Raw genomic sequence first — 20,208 nt, 5'->3', positions numbered from 1 at the left:
ACAGAATCCCAGAAGTGTCTGCATTGTCTAGAAAGCAGTTTCTTCTCACCACTGCAAAGCTTGGGCAAGTAAGGGCAACATGGTTTTTCTGCAGTTGCAAGGAAGAAGTTCTTGGAGCTTGACTGCATAGAGTGAAATGTACTTTTCCCCAGGGAAAAACCATGCCCAGGTAGCAAGTCTTAAACTGTGCAGTACTCTGAGAAAGGGGACTTGCCGTATTTTTCAATCTATAGGATGCACCCGACCATAAGACCATAGTTTTAGAGGGTGAGAACAAGAAAAAAAAATTCTCTCCCTCTCTGTGCAGCGCCCCCTTCAGCGAAGCAGCAGGAGAAGCGGAGCCCCTTCCATTTCTCCTCCCGCTTCGCTGAAGGGGTGCTGCGCAGAGAGGGAAAGCTGCACAGCGCCTCTCCAGCGAAGCGAAGCCAGGAGAGCAAGAGGGATTGGTGCGCACCGATCCCTCTTGCTCTCCTGGCTTCGCGTTGCTTTCGCTGAAGCCATGGAGCCTGCATTCGCTCCATAAGACGCACACACATTTCCCCTTAATTTTTGGAGGGGAAAACGTGCGTCTTATAGAGCAAAAAATACGGTATATCGTTGCATTCACGGCTGGAATACTAAATTTGTACCCCCAAACTTTCTTCCTGTCTACTAGGTTTTGTCAAATATTGATGAACTTTTTGAAAGAGAAGAGCTTTCAGCAGCACCAGATCCAGGCTGGCCAGACTGTTTCAATTCAGGAGTTTTTGTCTATCGGCCTTCCATTGAAACATTCAATCAGCTGTTACAACTTGCAACAGAGAAAGGCAGCTTTGATGGTATGTGCCTAACTGGTTCTGAGCAGTTGTGGGAAGAGCTATATTTTTTTTTAATACTTTGTGAATGTTGTACTGTGACTCAAAAAAAACCACTATGTAGGAAATATTTAATGCTTGAACGACTCTGTGCTTTTTGAAAGCTTTCTATAGATTGGGGTTTTAGTTCAATGGATATATGAAACATTAATAAGATTTCCTTAAATTGACTGAAGTGCAGTCAGAGGGAAGTAGGTAATCTGTCGATAAATCGGCTGTCTGTATTTGATTGAAATAACTACAAGGAGAGAGTCTTTCAAAGCTTCAGATTTTTCCTTTAACTGCCAAGAGCTTTCATATATTTGATAGTGGTTCTTGTGGTTCTGTTCCATGTAAAACCAACGCTGCTTTATTTCCTAGTTCTGCCAGCTTTCTCACCGGACACGGAACCCAAGTCATGGCGTGAGCCAACAAGTAAATAATTAAAACAGGAAAATTGATATTTTAAAGCATGGCTACTTTTGGATGGCTTTAACTTATAAAAAGTCAGTTGCTCAATAGTCAAATAGGAAGTGTTGGAGATGCTTTGGAGAACAGAAGTAGAAGGGAAATCTCACTGGTTGCTCCTTTGCTGTGCAAGTGCCACTATATATCTGCTGGGAGAATGGTATAATCAAGGGAATCCTCTTTTGACCATCGCAGAACAGTGTGGAAAAACCAGTGCCAAAACTAGCATGTAGAGAGTTGGGAGTGCCGTAGTGCCTTTTGCATAATGCACCCATAGCAGGAAGTGGGGTACCACATTTTCAAACCCTCTATAGTCACCCAGAATACAGTGAGGGGGGGGAAGTATTTGATCCCCTGCTAAATTTGCCCGTTTGCCCTCTGAGGAAGAAATGATCAGTCTATAATATTAATGGTAGGTTTATTGCAGCTGTGAGAGACAAAATAACAACTGGAAAACCCCCAGAAACCCAGAAGACAGAGGTCAGAGATTGATGTGCATTATAATAAGTGAAATAAGTATTTGATCCCCTATCAACCAGCCAGATGTCAGGCTACTTGGTATCTTCACTATGTAACGAGCTGAGATTAGAAGCACCTGCTGTAAGGGAGAGGTCTTACCTGTAATCCCAGCTTGTTACAGTACCTGTACAAAAGACACCTGTCGACAGAAGCAAGCAATCCAGCAGATTCCAAAGTAGCCACCATGACCATAACCAAAGAGCTGTCCAAGGATGTCAGGGACAAGATTGTAGACCTGCACAAGCTGGACTGGGCTACAAGACTATTGCCAAGCAGCTTGGTGAGAAGGTGACAATAATAATAATAATAATAATTTATTATTTATACCCCGCCCATCTGGCTGGGTTTCCCCAGCCACTCTGGGCAGCTTCCAAAAGAATATTAAAATACTGGGATACATCAAACATTAAAAGCTTCCCTAAACAGGGCTGCCTTCAGATGTCTTCTAAAAGTCTGGTGGTAGTTGTTCTCTTTGACATCTGGTGGGAGGGCGTTCCACAGGGAGGGCGCCACTACCGAGAAGGCCCTCTGCCTGGTTCCCTGTAACTTGGCTTCTCGCAGTGAGGGAACTGCCAGAAGGCCCTCGGTGCTGGACCTCAGTGTCCGGGTAGAACGATGGGGGTGGAGATGCTCCTTCAGGTATACTGGACCGAGGCCGTTTAGGGCTTTAAAGGTCAGCACCAACAGTTTGAATTGTGCTCGGAAACGTACTGGGAGCCAATGTAGGTCTTTCAAGACCGGTGATATATGGTCTCGGCGGCTGCTCCCAGTCACCAGTCTGGCTGCTGCGTTCTGGATTAGTTGTAGTTTCCGGGTCACCTTCAAAGGTAGCCCCACGTAGAGCGCATTGCAGTAGTCCAAGCGGGAGATAACCAGAGCATGCACCACTCTGGAGAGGCAGTCCGCAGGCAGATAGGGTCTCAGCCTGCATACCAGATGGAGCTGGTACACAGCTGCCCTGGACACGGATTTAACCTGTGCCTCCATGGACAGCTGTGAGTCCAAAATGACTCCCAGGCTGCACACCTGGTCCTTCAGGGGCACAGTTACCCCATTCAGGATCAGGGAATCCTCCACACCTGCCCGCCTCCTGTCCCCCTAGAAACAGTACTTCTGTCTTGTCAGGATTCAATCTCAATCTGTTAGCCGCCATCCATCCACCAACCGCCTCCAGACACTCACACAGGACCATCACCGCCTTCACTGGTTCTGATTTGAAAGAGAGGTAGAGCTGGGTATCATCCGCATACTGATGAACACCCAGCCCAAACCCCCTGATGATCTCTCCCAGCGGCTGCATGTAGATGTTGAAAAGCATGGGGGAGAGGACAGAACCCTGAGGCACCCCACAAGTGAGAGCCCAGGGGTCTGAACACTCATCCCCCACCACCACTTTCTGAACACGGCCCAGGAGGAAGGAGTGGAACCACTGTATGACAGTGCTCCCAGACCCTCAAGACGGTCCAGAAGGATGTTATGGTCGATTGTATCAAACGCCGCTGAGAGATCCAGCAGAACTAGGAAACAACTTGTGCAATAATTCACAAATGAATAATTGTGCAATAATTCACAAATGGAAGAAACACAAAATAACTGTCCACCTCTCTTGGTCTGGGGCTCCATGCAAGATTTCATCTCGTGGAATTGCAATGATCAGGAGAACAGTGATGAAGCAGCCCAGAACTACACAGGGGGGGAACTTGTCAATGATCTCAGGGCAGCTGGGACCATAGTCCCCATGAAAACAGTTGGTAACACACTACGCCGTGAAGGACTGAGATCTTGCAAAGGCCGCAAGGTCCCCTTGCTCAAGACAGCACATGTACAGGCCTGTCTGCAGTTTGCCAATGCACATCTGAATGACCCAGAGGAGAACTGGGTGAAAGTGTTGTGGTCAGATGAGACCAAAATTGAGCTCTTTGGCATCAGCTCAACTCGCCGTGTTTGGAGGAGGAGGAATGCTGCCTACGACCCCAAGAACACAATCTCCACTGTCAAACATGGAGGGGGACATATTATGCTTTGGGGGTGTTTTTCTGCTAAGGGGACAGGACACTTTCACCGCATTGAAGGGACGATGGACGGGACCATGTATCGTCAAATCTTGGGTGAGCCACCTCCTTTCCTCAGCCAGGGCATTGAAAATGGGTCAAGGATGGGTATTCCAGCATGACAATGACCCAAAACACACGGCCAGGGCAAAAAAGGAGCGGCTCAGGAAAAAGCACATTAAGGTCCTAGAGTGGCCTAGCCAGTCTCTAGACCTTCATCCCATCGAATGTGGAGGGAGCTGAAGGTTTGAGTAGCTACACATCAGCCTCAAAATCTTACTGACTTGGAGAGGATCTGTAAAGAGGAGTGGGACAAAACACCTCCTGAGATGTGTGCAAACCTGGTGGCCACTTACAAGAAATGTCTGACCTCTGTAACTGCCAACAAGGGTTTTGCCACCAAGTACTAAGTCATATTTTGCAAAGGGGTCAAATACTTATTTCACTCATTATAATGCACATCAATCTCTGACTTTTGTCTTCTGGGTTTCTGAGGGTTTTCTTGTTATTCTGTCTCTCACAGCTACAATAAACCTACCATTAAAATTATGGACTGGTCATTTCTTCGTCAGAAGGCAAGCAGGCAAATTTAGCAGGGGATCAAATACTTTCCCCCCCTCACTGTACCTGCTCATGGAGTTCTTTGCAATGAATTGTCAGATTAAGGCTGGAAGGCATTTTTGCCAGGCTTCCTCAAACTCGGCCCTCCAGATGTTTTTGGCCTACAACTCCCATGAGACCTAGCTAGCAGGACCAGTGGTCAGGGATGATGGGAATTGTAGTCTTGAAACATCTGGAGGGCCGAGGTTGAGGAAGCCTGATTTACGCCTTATCTCCAAAGATGCAGATAAGGAGAAAGATGCAGCTGCCTTGTCAATGGAAGTTGAGCACTGCCGTCTGCAGCTACAACTCAGAGGGGTAGAGCTATGTTATATATAGCTTCAGACAGCTTATTTGAGCAGGGGGAGGTTGCGTTTCAAGTTCACTCCTGCCTTTTGAATACTTGCCCCCTCGTCCCTGGCTAATACATCTAACAAATCACCCGGGATTGACTTGTTGAATCCTGTTGCGGGAATAATATTTCACCATTATAAATACGTCAGCCAAGCTTTTAAACAAAATGTTAAAATAGTTTCTGTTATGTGTTTATATCTCCCTTCTCATCATATTGCATGATATCCCATTTTCCTCCAAGAAATTCAAGGTAGCAAACATTGTCCCCACTCCCTATTTTTTTATCTTTACAACAAACCTGTTAAGTAGATTAGCCTGTGGGAAAGGAAGGTGATGGGCCCAAGGAATCGCAACCAGCTTCCTGGGTGATTGGAGATATGAACCATGGTCTCCACTGTCCTACTAAATCCCACTAACTCTCAGTGTACATACTAAGAAGGTTAAAATGGTATTCCAGGTCTTCAAAATGCTTCTAAAGGCTTCAGTCGTTTATTTATTTTGGAACCAATTCAATTTCAGGCAAAGAGTGGTAGAGATGAAAAATTTCCCATTCAGACCACTCTAAAACAAATATCTTCAGCCATGCTACTTAACACAAGGGTTCAAACATCCATTATAGGATTGGATGGACCAAAAGGTAATTACTGCTTCTAAGAGTGAACTTGGGTAGAGAAAAGACTGGAGATAATGGGAAACAAGAGGGAAAAGTTACTATTTGTGTTGCCAAGTCAAACATTTGCACACTCCAGCCTTTTCCAGGCAGGTTGTGTTCCAGCTTGAAGTTGCCTCGAGTGCCGTTAGGCAGCCTCTACTGTAAGAGCTGATGGGGAAGGAAGCATAGTAGTAGCTCAAGCAAAGATGTTTGGAGCACCTTCAGGCAGCAGTGACCAAGCAAACTGAAAAGGCTGTCGGGGAAGATCAGCTGCCAGTTTCCAGCCCCCAGGTGCCTTGGTTCTGCAACCTTCCTCCCAGCTTCAGACATGGGGAGATGACCAGGATCACCAAGCAGTTGCTAGGACCATCCTTGCTAACTTCCACATCGTAAAGATTGTGTGGGGAGAGGTTTGTTGTTCATCATGCTTGCCCAATGGTGGCTTCACAATTGCTGTAGTGAACAGAATTATTGTAGAAGGGCACCCCTGACATTTGCAAAAGTTAAAAAGAATGGGGGACCCCCCAATGAAAGTCCAGTGTGAACTTGAGTATGCTCAAAAAGTATGGGATATTGAGTATTTGTTGGAAAAAAGAGAACCTGAACTTGGGGAAGCAGAATCACCTGGGGAAGGCTAGCTTAATGTGAAGGTGCGCTAGGCTTGCTTGAACCTTGAAGGGAAACCCTTTTGCTAGGAGATAAGGATGCATTTATTTATAAGCCTTTCTTGCTTAGGCTGACCACTTGCATGGGCACACCCAACAGGGCCACAATGTATTGCAAGCAAGAGAGTGCAGTAGGAAAGAGCCTCCAGGGCTCAAGAAGTCACACAAATTAGACATTCCACATTGGGTGACACCCCTGAGCTTGCTTGCTTGTTTGTATAGCATCATTTTCATTGTTAACAAGGCTAAACTCTGCTGCTTGTGATGGAATGCTTTTGTTCTTTAACAAAATTCTCTGTGTAGGTAATGGTGAAGATGATGGTTGTTCTTTGCTATTATATTGGATGGTTCAAGTACATGGGAACTCTGCCTAGGGAAAGGCTATTTACACTACTTAGAAGCAAAAGCTTTGCTTCTGTTCATAGCTGCACAGTTGAATTGGCTTCAGTTTGCTATAAAATATACATGCAGACTAGATACTGACACCACCATGAATGGATTACCATGGGAATGCAATCCTAGCTAGTCTGGAGCAGGGGGGAAAGCATTCTAGGGCTGCATTCTCATAGATTAAACTTGCTGCTAAAGTTACTTTCTAACTTTCAGAATTGCTTGCATTGGTCAGTGGAAGCTAAGAGCAAGTCCTAGGAGGCAGTTCTTGTCCTGATTTCAGTTGCTTTCCATCAGATGCATTTGTTCCAATGAATGAAAAATAACAGGGAGTGCAAAATAAAGTACCCATGTCAAATAGCAAGAGTTATTTGGGACTATACTTTTGAATCACTTTACTGTCTGTGCTGTAACTTAAGCACTGGCACCAGTAGAGCTGGCATGGATACGAGAAGGCTTGTAAGAAGAATAGTGATTTCATGGTGTTTTGTCTGGAACAAAACACAAGTAGAAGTGTTGTGTTCTTTCTAACTGTATTTCACTCATTTGGCTTTGGCATAATAAGATAGTTTTGAATTTATCTGGGGGAGGGAGGGAGGGAGAGAGAGAAGCAAGTGTGTTGAATTTCATTCGAAGTGGAAACATTATAATGGGTAAACTCTGATGCTAACCATGGCACATTTGAAAGCAAACCTCAAGTGACATTTCTGCTGTGGGAACTAGAAATAGAAATGAAGCTGTTATTTCTTTAGAAATGTGTGCAGTGTCTAGGGGCTTTTCTTTCCTAGCTTTGTGAAATCATTGCCAGCAAGTAGCCCTGAATCTAGATTACAAACTTGATACAAGAAGGACTGAACCAGAACTTCAGTAAGAATTTGATAATCTTGTATAAGTAGTAATCTTGAGTCTGTAGAAAGCAATCCTAGTATACTTCAATCTGCCTCTTTAAAAAGAAGCATATGGAAAGAATTCCGTTTCACGAATCTTTCTGCTGCTAATGAGAAAAAACAATGCAATGCACCTCTTTAGAGGAATAGTTCAGCTACATAAAAGGGCATTGGGCTTAAAACTTCAAACACCAAACAGTTGGATATGTTTGCTACTACAGAGTTCAGAAATGACATTATTTCCAGCAGGCATACAGCTGACAAAGTCAGAATTTATGGGTTAAGTGTCCAGAACCAATACATCCAATAACTTATAGGTGGTGGTGGTTCTTCTTATTATTAAAAATTATATTCTGTCCTTCACCCAAGGATCACAAGGTGGTTTACAATATAAAACCACAAAAATAGTAACAAACAAACAAAAAATACCCCCACCACACACACAGAGTGTGTTTAAAACAGGATTAGGCAACCTAAGGCCCAGGGGCCAGATGCAGCCCAATCGCCTTCTCAATCCAGCCCATGGATGGTCTGGGAATCAGCGTGTTTTTACATGAGTAGAATGTGTGCTTTTATTTAAAATGCATCTCTGGGTGTAGGAATTTGTTCTCCCCCCAATATATATATATATATATATATATATATATATATATATATCTCGTCCGGCCCACCACATGGTCTGAGGGATGGTGGACTGGCCCACAGCTGAAAAAGGTTGCTGACCCCTGGTCTGATTAGACAAATGCCTGGGAGAAGAGGAATGTTTTTGCCTGGTGCCTAAAGATATGTAGTGAAGGCGCCAAGCAAGCCTCCCTATGGAGAACATTCCACAAACGGGGAGCCATTGCAGAAAAGGCCCGTTCTTGTGTTGCCCCCCTCCAGACCTCTCGTGAAGGAGGCACACGAAGAAGGGCCTCGGGTGATGATCGCAAGGTGCAGGTTGGTTCATATAGAGAGAGGCGGTCCTTGAAGTATTGCAGTCCTGGGCTTCTAAGTAGTGTGGACAGTTTGTGTCTCCTTGTGTAAATGAAATGTTAAAAGTATCTAGAATTCCTGCTGCCTTAAACTGAAATGGATCTGAGCAGTTGTCATTTGATGTGGAGTGGGGAACCTGTGGCCCTCCAGAAGTCATTAGATTACAACACTCATCATCCCTGACCATTGACTAATAATAATAATAATAATAATAATAATAATAGCTGCTGTCTGCCAGTATTTTATTGATCCAAATAGTAACAACTGTTGTAACGATTATGGATGCCTGAAAAGCCATGAACTTCATTTTTCCCAGGCTACACCTAAAACCCAGACATTTCTGTCCTAGCTCTGTCTCAGGCATACAAAATCTGCTTGGGTCTGCCAAGTTTTGCTGTGGCTTTGGCTCTAGTTCTGAACACAGTCATTAATTGGGTCACTGGAGCAACTGCATTAAGTATTTGGGACCTGTTTACCTGAGGGACTGCTTGGTCCCATTTGTGCCTATCTGACAGCTTTGATCTGTGGAACATGTGCTTTTTAGAAATGTCATATAATGCTCATTCTACATTTGCAAAGAGTTGAGCTTTCAGCATGGTAACACCTATGTTTTGGAACTCTCTGCTTAGTGATGTTATGTAGACATCTCCAGGTGTTTTTGATGCCTGCTGGAAACTCTTTTCTTTCACCAGAACTCTGATTTAGTTTTGTATGTTTGTTTTTAAAAGTGTGCTTCTGACATTTATCTGCTTTATTGATTTTCTTACATACACCTCTTAAGATCGTGTTTCAATTAAAAAATTTTTATAGATTTTTCTAACTAATTAAAAGTTGGTGTCCATAACACTTGCAATATGTCATACATGGGGCTGCCTCTGAAGACGGTTCGGAAACTTGAATTGGTGCAAAATGCAATGGCCAGATTGCTCACCAGAATAAGACGGTTTGAGCATATAGCACCAATCCTGGCACAACTGCACTGGCTGCCAATTAGTTTCTGGACTCAATTCAAAGTGCCTATAAAGCCTTACAGAGCTCAGGACCTCAATATCAATCAATCAATCTTTATTACGGTCCAGAGACCCAACAAATCATTACAAATCAATGCACAATTCATACAGCCTACCTCCAGGTACCTCCTCAATATCTTAAGGATCACCTTGCCTTGTATGAACCGACCCAGACCCTGCACTTGTCATCTGAGGCCCATCTCTATGTCCCCCATCCTAGAGAAGTCCAGAGGGTGGCAACAAAGGAACTGGCCTTTTCTGTGGTGGCTCCCAGATTGTGGAATGCTCTCCCCAGAGAGGCTCACCTGGTGCCATTACAACATGTCTTTATGCACCAGGCAAAAACATTCTCTTTACCCAGGCTATTAAATAATCAATGGCGTGGGGGGGGGGGGCTGTTGTTATGACTATTTTATTATTAGACTGTCAGTATGTTTTTTATTACGTTTTTATCATTGATGTTCTGTGATGTGTTTATCAGAAGATCCCAGGGCGGTGTACAATATTATAAAGGGTGGTATATAAATTGACTGAATGAATACATAAATAAAACCCCTCACTTAAGGGCAATACACCACTTTGACAATACAGTGGTGCCTCGGGTTACAAACACTTTGGGTTATAGACTCTGCTAACCCGGAAGTAGTACATCGGACTTTGCCCCAGGATGAGAACAGAAATCGTGCACCGGTGGCAGCGGGATACCCCATTAGCTAAAGTGTTACCTCAGGTTAAGAACTGTTTTGGGTTAAGAATGGACCTCCTGAACGAATTAAGTTCATAACCAGAGGCACCACCGTATCATAGTTGCTGCCTTGCTTCTCTCCAGAATTGGCTAGGCTGAGTTGCACAACACACAAGGCCCTGTGACATCTATCTATTGCTTTCCACACTGCAAAATAATCTGAAGGCGTACTGTATGACACACACAACCCCTTCTCAGGTCACTGAAGCAATTGCCTTGGGTAAAATGCCAGCAGTTTGGAGGCAAGAATACAAACTCATGAGTCACTGGTGCTTGCACACATCTTGATTAGACAAGGGGACAACTAGCACTTAGAGTTCTTGTTATTGGGTTGCTCAATTATGCATTGTCATGGCCCCTGTTAAACCCTTATCATGTCTCTCTTTCAGGTGGGGACCAGGGTTTATTAAACACTTTCTTCAGCAGCTGGGCAACTACAGACATCAGCAAGCACCTGCCATTTATTTATAACTTAAGCAGTATTTCGATCTACTCCTATCTCCCAGCATTTAAAGCGTAAGTGGACAAAATGTATAAAATCAACTTACATAGGTGGTTTCTCCTGTTCATGTTATGTGAAGGCTGTTTCCAAAGTGGAGACCAGTCTGGTCTGTGCTTGTTCTTGCAAGGTGCCACCAAGCAAGAGCAAATATAGTCGAAACGAGAACCTGTTGATATTAAAGTGTTCATACCTCATTTAGGACAGGAAGTTATTTGTAAGTCTGACTTTGCTAGTAGACTTCAATCTGTTCTAAATTAAATACCTAAGCTATGTTGATTACAGCTGGGGGTGGATTGTGTGAGGTCTTTTCCACTCCTTTATCTTGCAACAGCCATCTGGGCCAACTGTGTTTACAACAAATATAATGTCTTAACTTTAAAGGCAGGACTGGGAAACCATTGGCCCCAGCCAGCCTAGCCCAGTGGCCAGGAAGAACAGGAGTTGTAAGACGGCTTCACCTGCTTCCTGATCTTTGTTCTGAGCACTTGTCCTGATGTTCCTCCATAGCATGGAGGTCCTGTAGTGTGGCTACTTTACATCCATGACATGGAATGTTGAAACCCCTGGTCCATGTGGGAGGTGCCCATGACCCTGCTCCTTCCAAAGCTAATACCCATCCTAAAACTGCATCCCCTGTGACCCAGGGATGGTCACCCCACCCTTAGTATAGGAGCTCTCCTACCGTCACAGTACAGAAAGGACCGCTAATGCAAGACATAAGCCGCTTTTGAATACATCCCAATTGTCTAAAACCTCCACAAATGTAGTCCACATTTGCTTGAGAATGAGTGCCAACATGACTGTTGGAGAGGCTTGCTTTCAACCCCCCACCCCACCCACTGCTGGGAGAGAAATAGGCTAGAACAACAAATGGCTCTGTTCAGTTGCCACCTCTGATCGTGCGGGCAAGTGGGTATTGCCGTGTCCCTACAGAAATGCAATATGGGTACTCTGTAAAATCCTTTGGAAAAGGAATGAGAATGCCTTCTTTAAAAGGTAATATTAAGATAGTCTAGGACTTCAGGAAATACAGTGGTACCTCTGGTTGCGGATGGGATCCATTCCAGAGCTCCAGTTGGATCCCAAGGTTTCCACAACCCGCGGAACCGTTTCTGCGCATGCGCATGTGGCGAAACCTGGAAAAATACTTCTGGGTTTGCTGTGTTCACATCCTGAAGGATACGCAACCAGAGATGTTCGTATCCAGAGGTACCACTGTATTGTGAGCTGTTGGACACTGAGGCACTGTGTGTGTGTGTGTGTGTGTGTGTGTGTGTGTGTGTGTGTGTTTTGTTTCCTTTGAGTAGACACGATGCACAATAGTCGCATCCTACATTTAAAACTTACAGTGCCAGCCTCTATGGGTCTATTCAGAAGTAAGCCCTGTTAGTTCAATTGATTTACTCTCAGGTAAATGAGTATAGGATCGTAGCCTTAAGTCCCTTTGACGAGAGCCACAGACCATACAGTCTTAGTCAAAAACATATACAGCATAGTGTATCTATTTCCCAACCCTGATGTAGCCTAAATTATTTCTTTATGATGCCAGGCGTCAAGAGTCCAGATTTAAATTCTCCCTGGAAATTGTAAGGTTTAAGTAAATATCTTAACCCATGCCACTCATATATCCAGAAGTTAATGAGCGATTTGTATGAGCAAGTCTCCAGGCAACATCAAGTAACTAGAGTTCTGTGGAGCAGCTAACGTAAGCAGTGTGTTCGGTGGCTCAGGTTCAAAATGTCTTGTGATCGCAGCATCATATGAAGCACTGTCAAGTTAAAATTAGAAGACTTATTCTTGGAAGTCCATGCAAACTGGAATGAATACATAGTACTGAGTGGTTGGTGGAGAGAATATCTGGCTCAGTGTATGGTATTGTGGTGTTGTGTCTTTAAGCTGTTGACTTACTTGAATCATGTGATACCTGGTTCCTATGATTCACCTCCTTTCTGTTTTGAGGTCAGGTTTGTTGTCTCTGCTTTTGGTGGACCCAAGGCCGTTCCTCTGCCCGTTCAAGTGACAGCTTGAAAGCCTGAGTCTCTGGGAAACTTGTGGCTTTCAGGGAGAATGAATCTGAACACAAGATGTCCCCACCCAGGGGATTCAAGCTGTGCCAAGCAGTTACAGCTCACGGAATGAATGACATTTTAAACCCTGTTATGATCACATCTAATCTGCTGGCTTTTTAGAATGGAAAAGGGGATTTATCAAAAACAGGTGCAAACCTCAGCCTCTTAAATAAAATCCTTCAAGCAGTGATGTCAGGGTTCCAAATAGGTTCAGGTAGCTAACTTAGCATTTTGCTCAGGCAAAAAGGCAGTTGGCAGTGGACAAATGGGATCAAATTACTATACGGCAGGCCTAGAATGCATGTTAACTTGGCAAATGAGTTGCCCATTAGAAGTCTACTAAGTTGACCTGATGTATACCTAACAGCTCATTCAATCTTCCCACATACCCCAAATAGGCTGCCTTTCTAGTTCGGCCTCTGCCCCTCCATTGCTCTGAGCTTGACTTTGGCTATTCAGTGTACACACAGAGAGAGAGACAGACAGACAGACAGACAGACAGACAGATTGATTGTCCAAATCATTCTATAACTCTGCTAGAAGTCAACAAGGGAGGGGATAATAATTTCATCCAGAATCTACAACCAGCTGCAGGCCTAACTCCCTATAGTAAAATTATTTAAGTATCTCCTAGACTAGTGAACTGTATAAATAACCCTGATGCAAACTGTCATGTGAAACGACCAAAGCAACTTAGAGATGAGAAGTCAGAATTGAAAAGCCTTTTTAAATAACATTTCTTTTCTTCTTTTTCGGTACTTTAACCTGGAAAAGGTGCCCTATATAGTACTGCACGGGGTTTGCAGAGGACATCTTTTCCCTTCCATCTAGCCCTAAACCTTTCCTCATTATGCTTTAGAGCAAAAGCACTCAGGAACAAGCCTCTCAGCTTGTATTGTTGCTACATTGCTGGGGGAAAGAGTGTTAACCTTGGAATATGCATTCTTCTTCCCATGCTTGCCTCCTGTGATACTATAAGCAGTCATGGGCTCAAGCAGGCAAATTCCTTCCATTCTGTCTCCTTTTTTTTTTTTTTTTTTTTTTTTTTACGTTCAACCGAAAGCTTCAATATTCAGTGGCTTAACTGCTCTTGACCCTAGACTTGACCTCCAGACTTGCTCTGCCTGACTTCAGGTCCATTGAACATCTTGTTTCCTTCCCAAAGGGCAGGCATCGGGATAGGTATTTTTGTATTTTTCTGCTGCTAACTGCCGTAAGATCTTCAGACACAAATTTAAAAGGATAAATAAATACATTTGCTCACAAAAAAATAGTATTTTTCTTACCTCCATATCCTCAATATTCTGTAGATCTTGGAAACTCACCAAGCCCTATAAAACCTGTATTTTTTAACACCTAGGAAGTCATCTGATTTTATGTAGAAATCACCTCTTTTCTGAGTGGCCTTGTTTTGCTTCCAAGCAGGCAATTTACCCACCCAGCTTTGCTAGTAGAAAGGAAAAGTTGGGGACCTCCGTCAGATCATTGCAATAATAGCAGTGACCATTTTGCATTATGCCCCTGTTCTCTGGTCCAAAAGGACCCATGTGTTGATGATCACGTGTCAATGAGACACACCTAAAATTTCAGCCTGTAATGGGTGTTGCCTCTTTGGCCTGCAATAAAATAACAATAACAGCATTTTGGAGGTCCCTGGTTGCAAGGTAGTTATATTGGTCTCAACTAGGGCCAGGGCCTTTTCAGTATTGGCCCCGACTTGGTGGAACGCTCTGTCATAAGAGACTAGGGCCCTGCGGGACTTGACATCTTTCCGCAGGGCCTGCAAGACAGAGCTGTTCCACCTGGCCTTTGCTTTGGACTCAGTCTGACCCTTATGTTTCCCTCCCCTTATGGTTTTGATCTATGGGCTACTTTTAAAATGAGGCTGCATTTTAAATTGCATTTTAACCTGTATTTTAAATTGGGGTTTTTTCCTATTATGTTTTTACTGTAATTTTACTGGTGTTAGCCACCCTGAGCCCGGCTCTGGCCAGGGAGGGCGGGGTATAAATAATAATAATAATAATTATTATTATTATTAACAATATTTAGAACTCATAGTGGATTGACAGGGAGAGACAAGACAGTTCCATTCCCCCCCCCCCCAATCTTCTATGAAGGCTTTGTCCTGTTGAGGACTTAGGTTTGGGACTGGCCGCCAGGATTTTGTATTACAGGCACTGGGGTTGTGTTCTGGGTCATTGCGCACTGCGGTGGTCACACGTAAGCCCGTTTCACCCAACTTCTGGAGTCAAAAGTGGCACGCGCATCTGCAGTCCCCCAGAAAATAGTTGTTCCCTCTATATTGAAACCAGGAGGTTTTGAGAAAGAGGAAAAATATGGTCTTCCTTCCTTCCCTCTGAAACTTTCCCATTTAGATGGGAGGTTTCCTAGCTTGGTGGCACACATTTGTCGCCCAGTGTCTCCCAAGATACTTGCCGTAAAATTGCTTGAGCAAGCCAGTTGTCCTTTCAGCTGACACCTTCAGCAGGGCAAAATTCTAAAATGCTTTAAACCTGCCAATAAATGCCAATAACTATCACGTACCCTCATATTGGAGGTTAGAGATGTGGCTAAACCTGGTTTGGATTTTTGCCCCCAAATCCACTTGTCAAGACTCTCTACCAGACCAAATTCAGCACTTGGTTGCATGCATGAGCTTTGTGCTATATTGGCTAGCATGCAGTAACTGCTGTGCTAAAATGCTACATTCCTCCATTGTTTTTGATGGGCAGCTCTCACTTCCAACTTAGGGGAGGGGAAAAAATAAGTCTATAGGGACCAGATATTTTCCATGTCCTTACAATGGGACATACAGTGGTACCTCAGGTTACATACGCTTCAGGTTACACACTCCGCTAACCCAGAAATAGTGCTTCAGGTTAAGAACTTTGCTTCAGGATAAGAACAGAAATCGGGCTCCAGCAGCGCGGCGGCAGCAGGAGGCCCCATTAGCTAAAGTGCTTCAGGTTAAGAACAGACCTCTGGAACGAATTAAGTACTTAACCCGAGGTACCACTGTACTAGAATTCTCTCTAGTCTAAACCAAATGAAAATTGTGTTAAGTTCTGGAAGCTCACAGATAGATCCTTGTTGGTCCCCTTACACTTTAGTGTCTTTGAACTACTACTACCTAACTAGGGAGCCACAGACTTGCAAAAAAAACCCACCCAACCCATGTTATTTCAGGGTCTTTCAGTTTTGCTTATGAATAGATAAACTGTTAATCACTCATATATTTGTATATATGGTAAAGATGGAGTTCTATTGTGTAATGCTGTGGAAGCACAGGAACTGTGCAAAATTTGGCATAAAATCCAGCATTTTAGGGATTTAATGCTCTGGTTATTTAAAAAATGTTCTAGTCCTAAGGCTGCAAATCAGTATTGCCATGCTATACGGTGTGAACACTAGCAAAATGTTTAGATGCTAGAATGGGGCCAATTGAAGGCTTGGTTGTCAGAAGGAGCCCTAATGACTTGCATACCTCTTTGCTATTCACATGACAAATTGAAGCAGAATGAATTATGCAGACTAGGTGCTACTTTATACAGGGCATAGAACAGTGTTTCTATTGGCACTGAATTGTTGCCTCGGTGCAAAATTTCACGTTTCAAATGGTGATATGCAGCCTCTTACTTCATATGGGGTTTCCTGCTGAGCAATTGCCCTAATACTTGGATGAAATCCCTGTAGTGGTGGCTTTCTGGTGTTCTTACAACAGCTACTATTGTTTGTTGTATTTAATGCATACAAAATGAAGTTCTAGTCTTGGTATACTTTTTTAAAAAAAATCAAATCAGTTTAAAGCAGCTTACAAAGGTTAGTTGCTTTTTTGTAGAATGGATTAGGTATGCTTACTCCTGTGTGGAGGAGCCATGACAAAGTGCTCCCTTCTGCAGCCCGCCCATCAAGCAGAGCTTCTCCTGACAGGTGCCTTCCAACTCTTAAAATACTATGATTTTGTAGGTTTGGGACAAATGCTAAAGTGGTTCACTTCCTGGGAAGACTGAAACCGTGGAACTACGCGTATGACTCCAAAGCAAAAAGTGTCAAAGAAGATGCTCAAGATCCCACAGCAATTCATCCAGAGTTTCTCAATATGTGGTGGGACATCTTCGTCACAAACATCTTGCCATTGCTACATCAACATGGTGTCGTTAAAGATACAGCTACTGGTGTAAAGGCGGTAGGTCTCCTTAATGTATTTAACCTGCCTTAACTGGAGAATTGTGTTGTGGGGGGTAGGAGGATCACGTTCTTTGCGCTTGTGAGGAAGCCATTACTTGGCCTGAAACTAGCATGGTTGCTACAAAAACAGCTTGCAGTCCTGCAATCACAAGGCTACTTAGGGATAATGACCTCAGCCAAAATGGGTTAGCTTTTTCCTTAATTAATGCAGCACACTGGCTTGCAGCTGCAACTGTTAACAAGTGGTTGGATACCAGAATAAGTTTAACACTTCTGGACTGTGCTAATGGTCAAACTAAACAGTAACTGGGCCAGGCCTACCTATATTAAGAGATCAGTAAGCAGATTCTTTAAACATTTCTCCCACACATCCCTAAAATGTATTACTAGATATTACAGTTTAATACTAGTTTTTGCTAACACGGTTGTTAAAGAAAAGGGGGTCAGGAAGCATGCACATAAAGTAGGATTGAATGTTAATATAGTAAGCCTTGAATCTTCAAGATTCAGCTGTATTATTTTTGGACTGTGTAGACAAATTGGTGTAGATCGGATGGCTGCAACCGCTGTCTTCACACTGCATTATTGCAATTTGGAGAGGTCTTATATGGGGACTGGCCTGAACCATATGAAACTCACTAGACTGAATTGTTTGGCATGGATCATTACAAAATGCTTACTGAAAACTCTGTTAATCACACGTGCACAGTGCTTGGTGGTAATACTTTCTAACTGCTACTTAACATTCTGTAAGCAAGTGGTCCAGAGCACTATGGGTTGTATCTAATTAGGTTGTACTCAATGGTAGACCCTTTGAAACAAATGGACCCAAGTTAAGTCATGGCCATTAATTTCAATAGGCATACCTGGAATGTGAATTATGGTGGATACAGCCCTGCATCTCCAGTAGTCATCATTTGATTCTGTATACCAATGGATTTTTCTCTTTAACTTCAGATCTAGCAAGTTTTCTGCCTCTTAACACTCATTTTTGTGTACTTTGGAAGTGAAATTTGTAGGCATCCAAATTGCCCTTTAAACATCCAGATTCGGCAAGATTCAAACTTAGGTGGCTTAGGACTCGTGTGTGAAACCTCCAGACACTTCAAGTTGTTTGCAGTGCTTGGCAGCACCACATATGCAAACTTGTCAAAAAGTGATTTTCATGTGGATGTGCTTGCAATTTTTTATCAGCTCCCTTATGCGAACAGAAGTGGCAGTTGATCTGCTTATCTCTAATGGTGGGGTTGTACCTGCCATATTGGATTTTTGTATTGTAATAAAACTAGAAAGGTGTACCTGCAGATTCTCAATGATGATAAGCGAGAACTGTCATGACTCTAGTCTTACCCTGTCTTAGCTAGCCAAAACTACTTGGCTTTAGCTTCTCATGCATGCAGTGCAGCTTTGAACACTTAAGCTTGGTATACAGAAAACAGTAGTTAAGTGCAGTACCTTTGGGTTGCAGAAAGATCTGTTCTTTAGCTATGCTTTCTGTTTCCCCTATTTCACCTTTCTAATGAACTGTTGCAGCTATCGGGCTTGGTCTATACACTGGCTTTCTCTTGTGGCTTCTGCAGAGAGGTATGAAGAACTTACACCTGTTGCTAAACTACCCATCTGCTGTCTCGTTGACTTGGATATGCCCTTCATTATTTTACAGCTCCTTCATTGTGTAAATGGTGCTTGCTGCTTTGCATGGGAATCTCTCGTTGGTTTTCCTACCCGCTGCTCTGTCGCTTTACGCCTTACCCCTTCTTACAACAATGCAGTGGTACCTCTCCCACTCATTCTTCTCTCTTTTCAGGAAGAGGTAGCGGAGGCCGTGTCCCACTTGTCACTTTCATCTGCAGCCGTGCCAAACTCACCGCCGTCACCGCCAGCTATATCCTCAGAAGAGCGCAAAGAGAGATGGGAGCAGGGCCAGGCTGACTACATGGGAGCAGACAGCTTTGACAACATCAAGAAAAAACTTGACACCTACCTCCAGTAGAGACGCACTTGTATCTGCTCTACAGACAACAGCAATACAAGGACGTGTTTCACAGCTATAGCAACTAGGAAAGTCAGATAGGGTCAAATTAAACTTGCTAGCAGCTTTGCCCACTGCTCAGCTGAAGGCTGTTGGCAGTACCGCAGGTAAGAACTGAGCAAAAGCTGTTGTTCTAAGTATGAATCCTTATCCTTGTGCCAATCATGTGTCCAGTAGCCAGATCTTCTCCTCTTGCACAAAACCTGTAAAAGAACTTGTTGGGAACAGGACACTGGACTGGCGTGATACTCCAGGCTTACATCTATAGGACTGTTGTGCTTTACCTCTTCCTTTCACCCCCCCCCAAAAAAACCCCCAACCACCATGTTTTGCTTGCTATGTAAAAATAAAGACTAGAGGTTAAGGCAGCTACAGTGAAGGGGCCTTACAGTAAGGACATCAAAAAAACATGCAGCAGCAATCTGTGTAAAAAAACATTGCTTTTCTGTCGATTCCAGCCTTATGGAAGACTTCTGACCAGACTTCTATGCACAGTACCTATAGCATGGCAGATACTTTTGTTCAGTTCTGTGTACTTCTGGGACTAGCAAACCATTGAACTGTTAACCTGTAAAATGGCACTGAACATGCACAATAAAAGAAATCATGGTAAAACCTATAGCACTACTCAACTTTTGTCAAGTGGCAGTAAAAACTGCCCCCTCAAGCCTACTGCTCAACATCAGCATAAGCTTGCAGAGCAGAGCTTGTGAAAGATTTCCTCACATATTACTGAAAAGCATCTGCTATAGGGGCTGTTCCGGCATTACATTTTTGCTGGGCTAAAACTGGTTCTGTGTTCCTCTTTAGTATGCTAAATAGTAATGGTAAGATCATAGGTGTGGCATATGGTACGAAGGAGAATGGGAAATGTATGTGTCTTTTGAGTTCCATTGGGTTCTCTTCTGTAGTTCATCTAAAACAGAACTAAATTTCTGGTTTAAGAAAATAATGGCTGCCATAAAGGTGTGGTCAAAGTGCTTACACAAATGCTGTTGGACACTTAGCCAACGAAGGACCTAACAACCATCCTTTCATGAAAGTGAATATATGTCTCTCAATATACTCCTTGCCCATGTCAACAGAGGAGTGGTGCAAACAAGGCTTTATGAAGCGTGTATATATACATGAACCAGACTTGATTCTATTCTGTGGGCTGTTAGCCTGAGTTAATTTTAGTGCACCATTAAAATGCCTAATTATATAATTAAAAATGAGTGTTTAACGCAGCACAACTACATGAATGGCTCAGAAGGGTGGTCATA

At 43.5% G+C, this 20,208-nt stretch overlaps 1 protein-coding gene across 6 annotated transcripts in view; it reads left to right on the top strand.

Annotated features, from left to right (window-relative positions):
- GYG1 (glycogenin 1) overlaps positions 1 to 19,562 on the top strand; it is a 33,766-nt gene extending 14,204 nt beyond the window's left edge. For 3 of the 6 annotated variants that reach the window (XM_081008208.1, XM_081008210.1, XM_081008205.1), the window contains exons 4-9: positions 656 to 818; positions 1,215 to 1,268; positions 10,539 to 10,665; positions 16,690 to 16,909; positions 18,445 to 18,495; positions 18,719 to 19,562. In XM_081008208.1, coding sequence (XP_080864334.1) covers positions 656 to 818; positions 1,215 to 1,268; positions 10,539 to 10,665; positions 16,690 to 16,909; positions 18,445 to 18,495; positions 18,719 to 18,904 — 801 coding nt within the window. In that variant the 3' untranslated portion in view covers positions 18,905 to 19,562. The remainder of the gene's footprint in view (positions 1 to 655; positions 819 to 1,214; positions 1,269 to 10,538; positions 10,666 to 16,689; positions 16,910 to 18,444; positions 18,496 to 18,718) is intronic. The other 3 variants (XM_081008207.1, XM_081008206.1, XM_081008209.1) reach the window with 3 other exon arrangements.
- Positions 19,563 to 20,208: the final 646 nt, after the last annotated feature.

The sequence above is a fragment of the Podarcis pityusensis genome (genome assembly GCF_964106645.2).
Source record: "Podarcis pityusensis genome assembly, chromosome: 5".
NCBI classification, from domain to species: Eukaryota; Metazoa; Chordata; class Lepidosauria; order Squamata; family Lacertidae; genus Podarcis; species Podarcis pityusensis.
The sequence above is the reverse complement of the archived record's forward strand: the minus strand, read 5'-3'. Positions and strand labels throughout refer to the sequence as shown.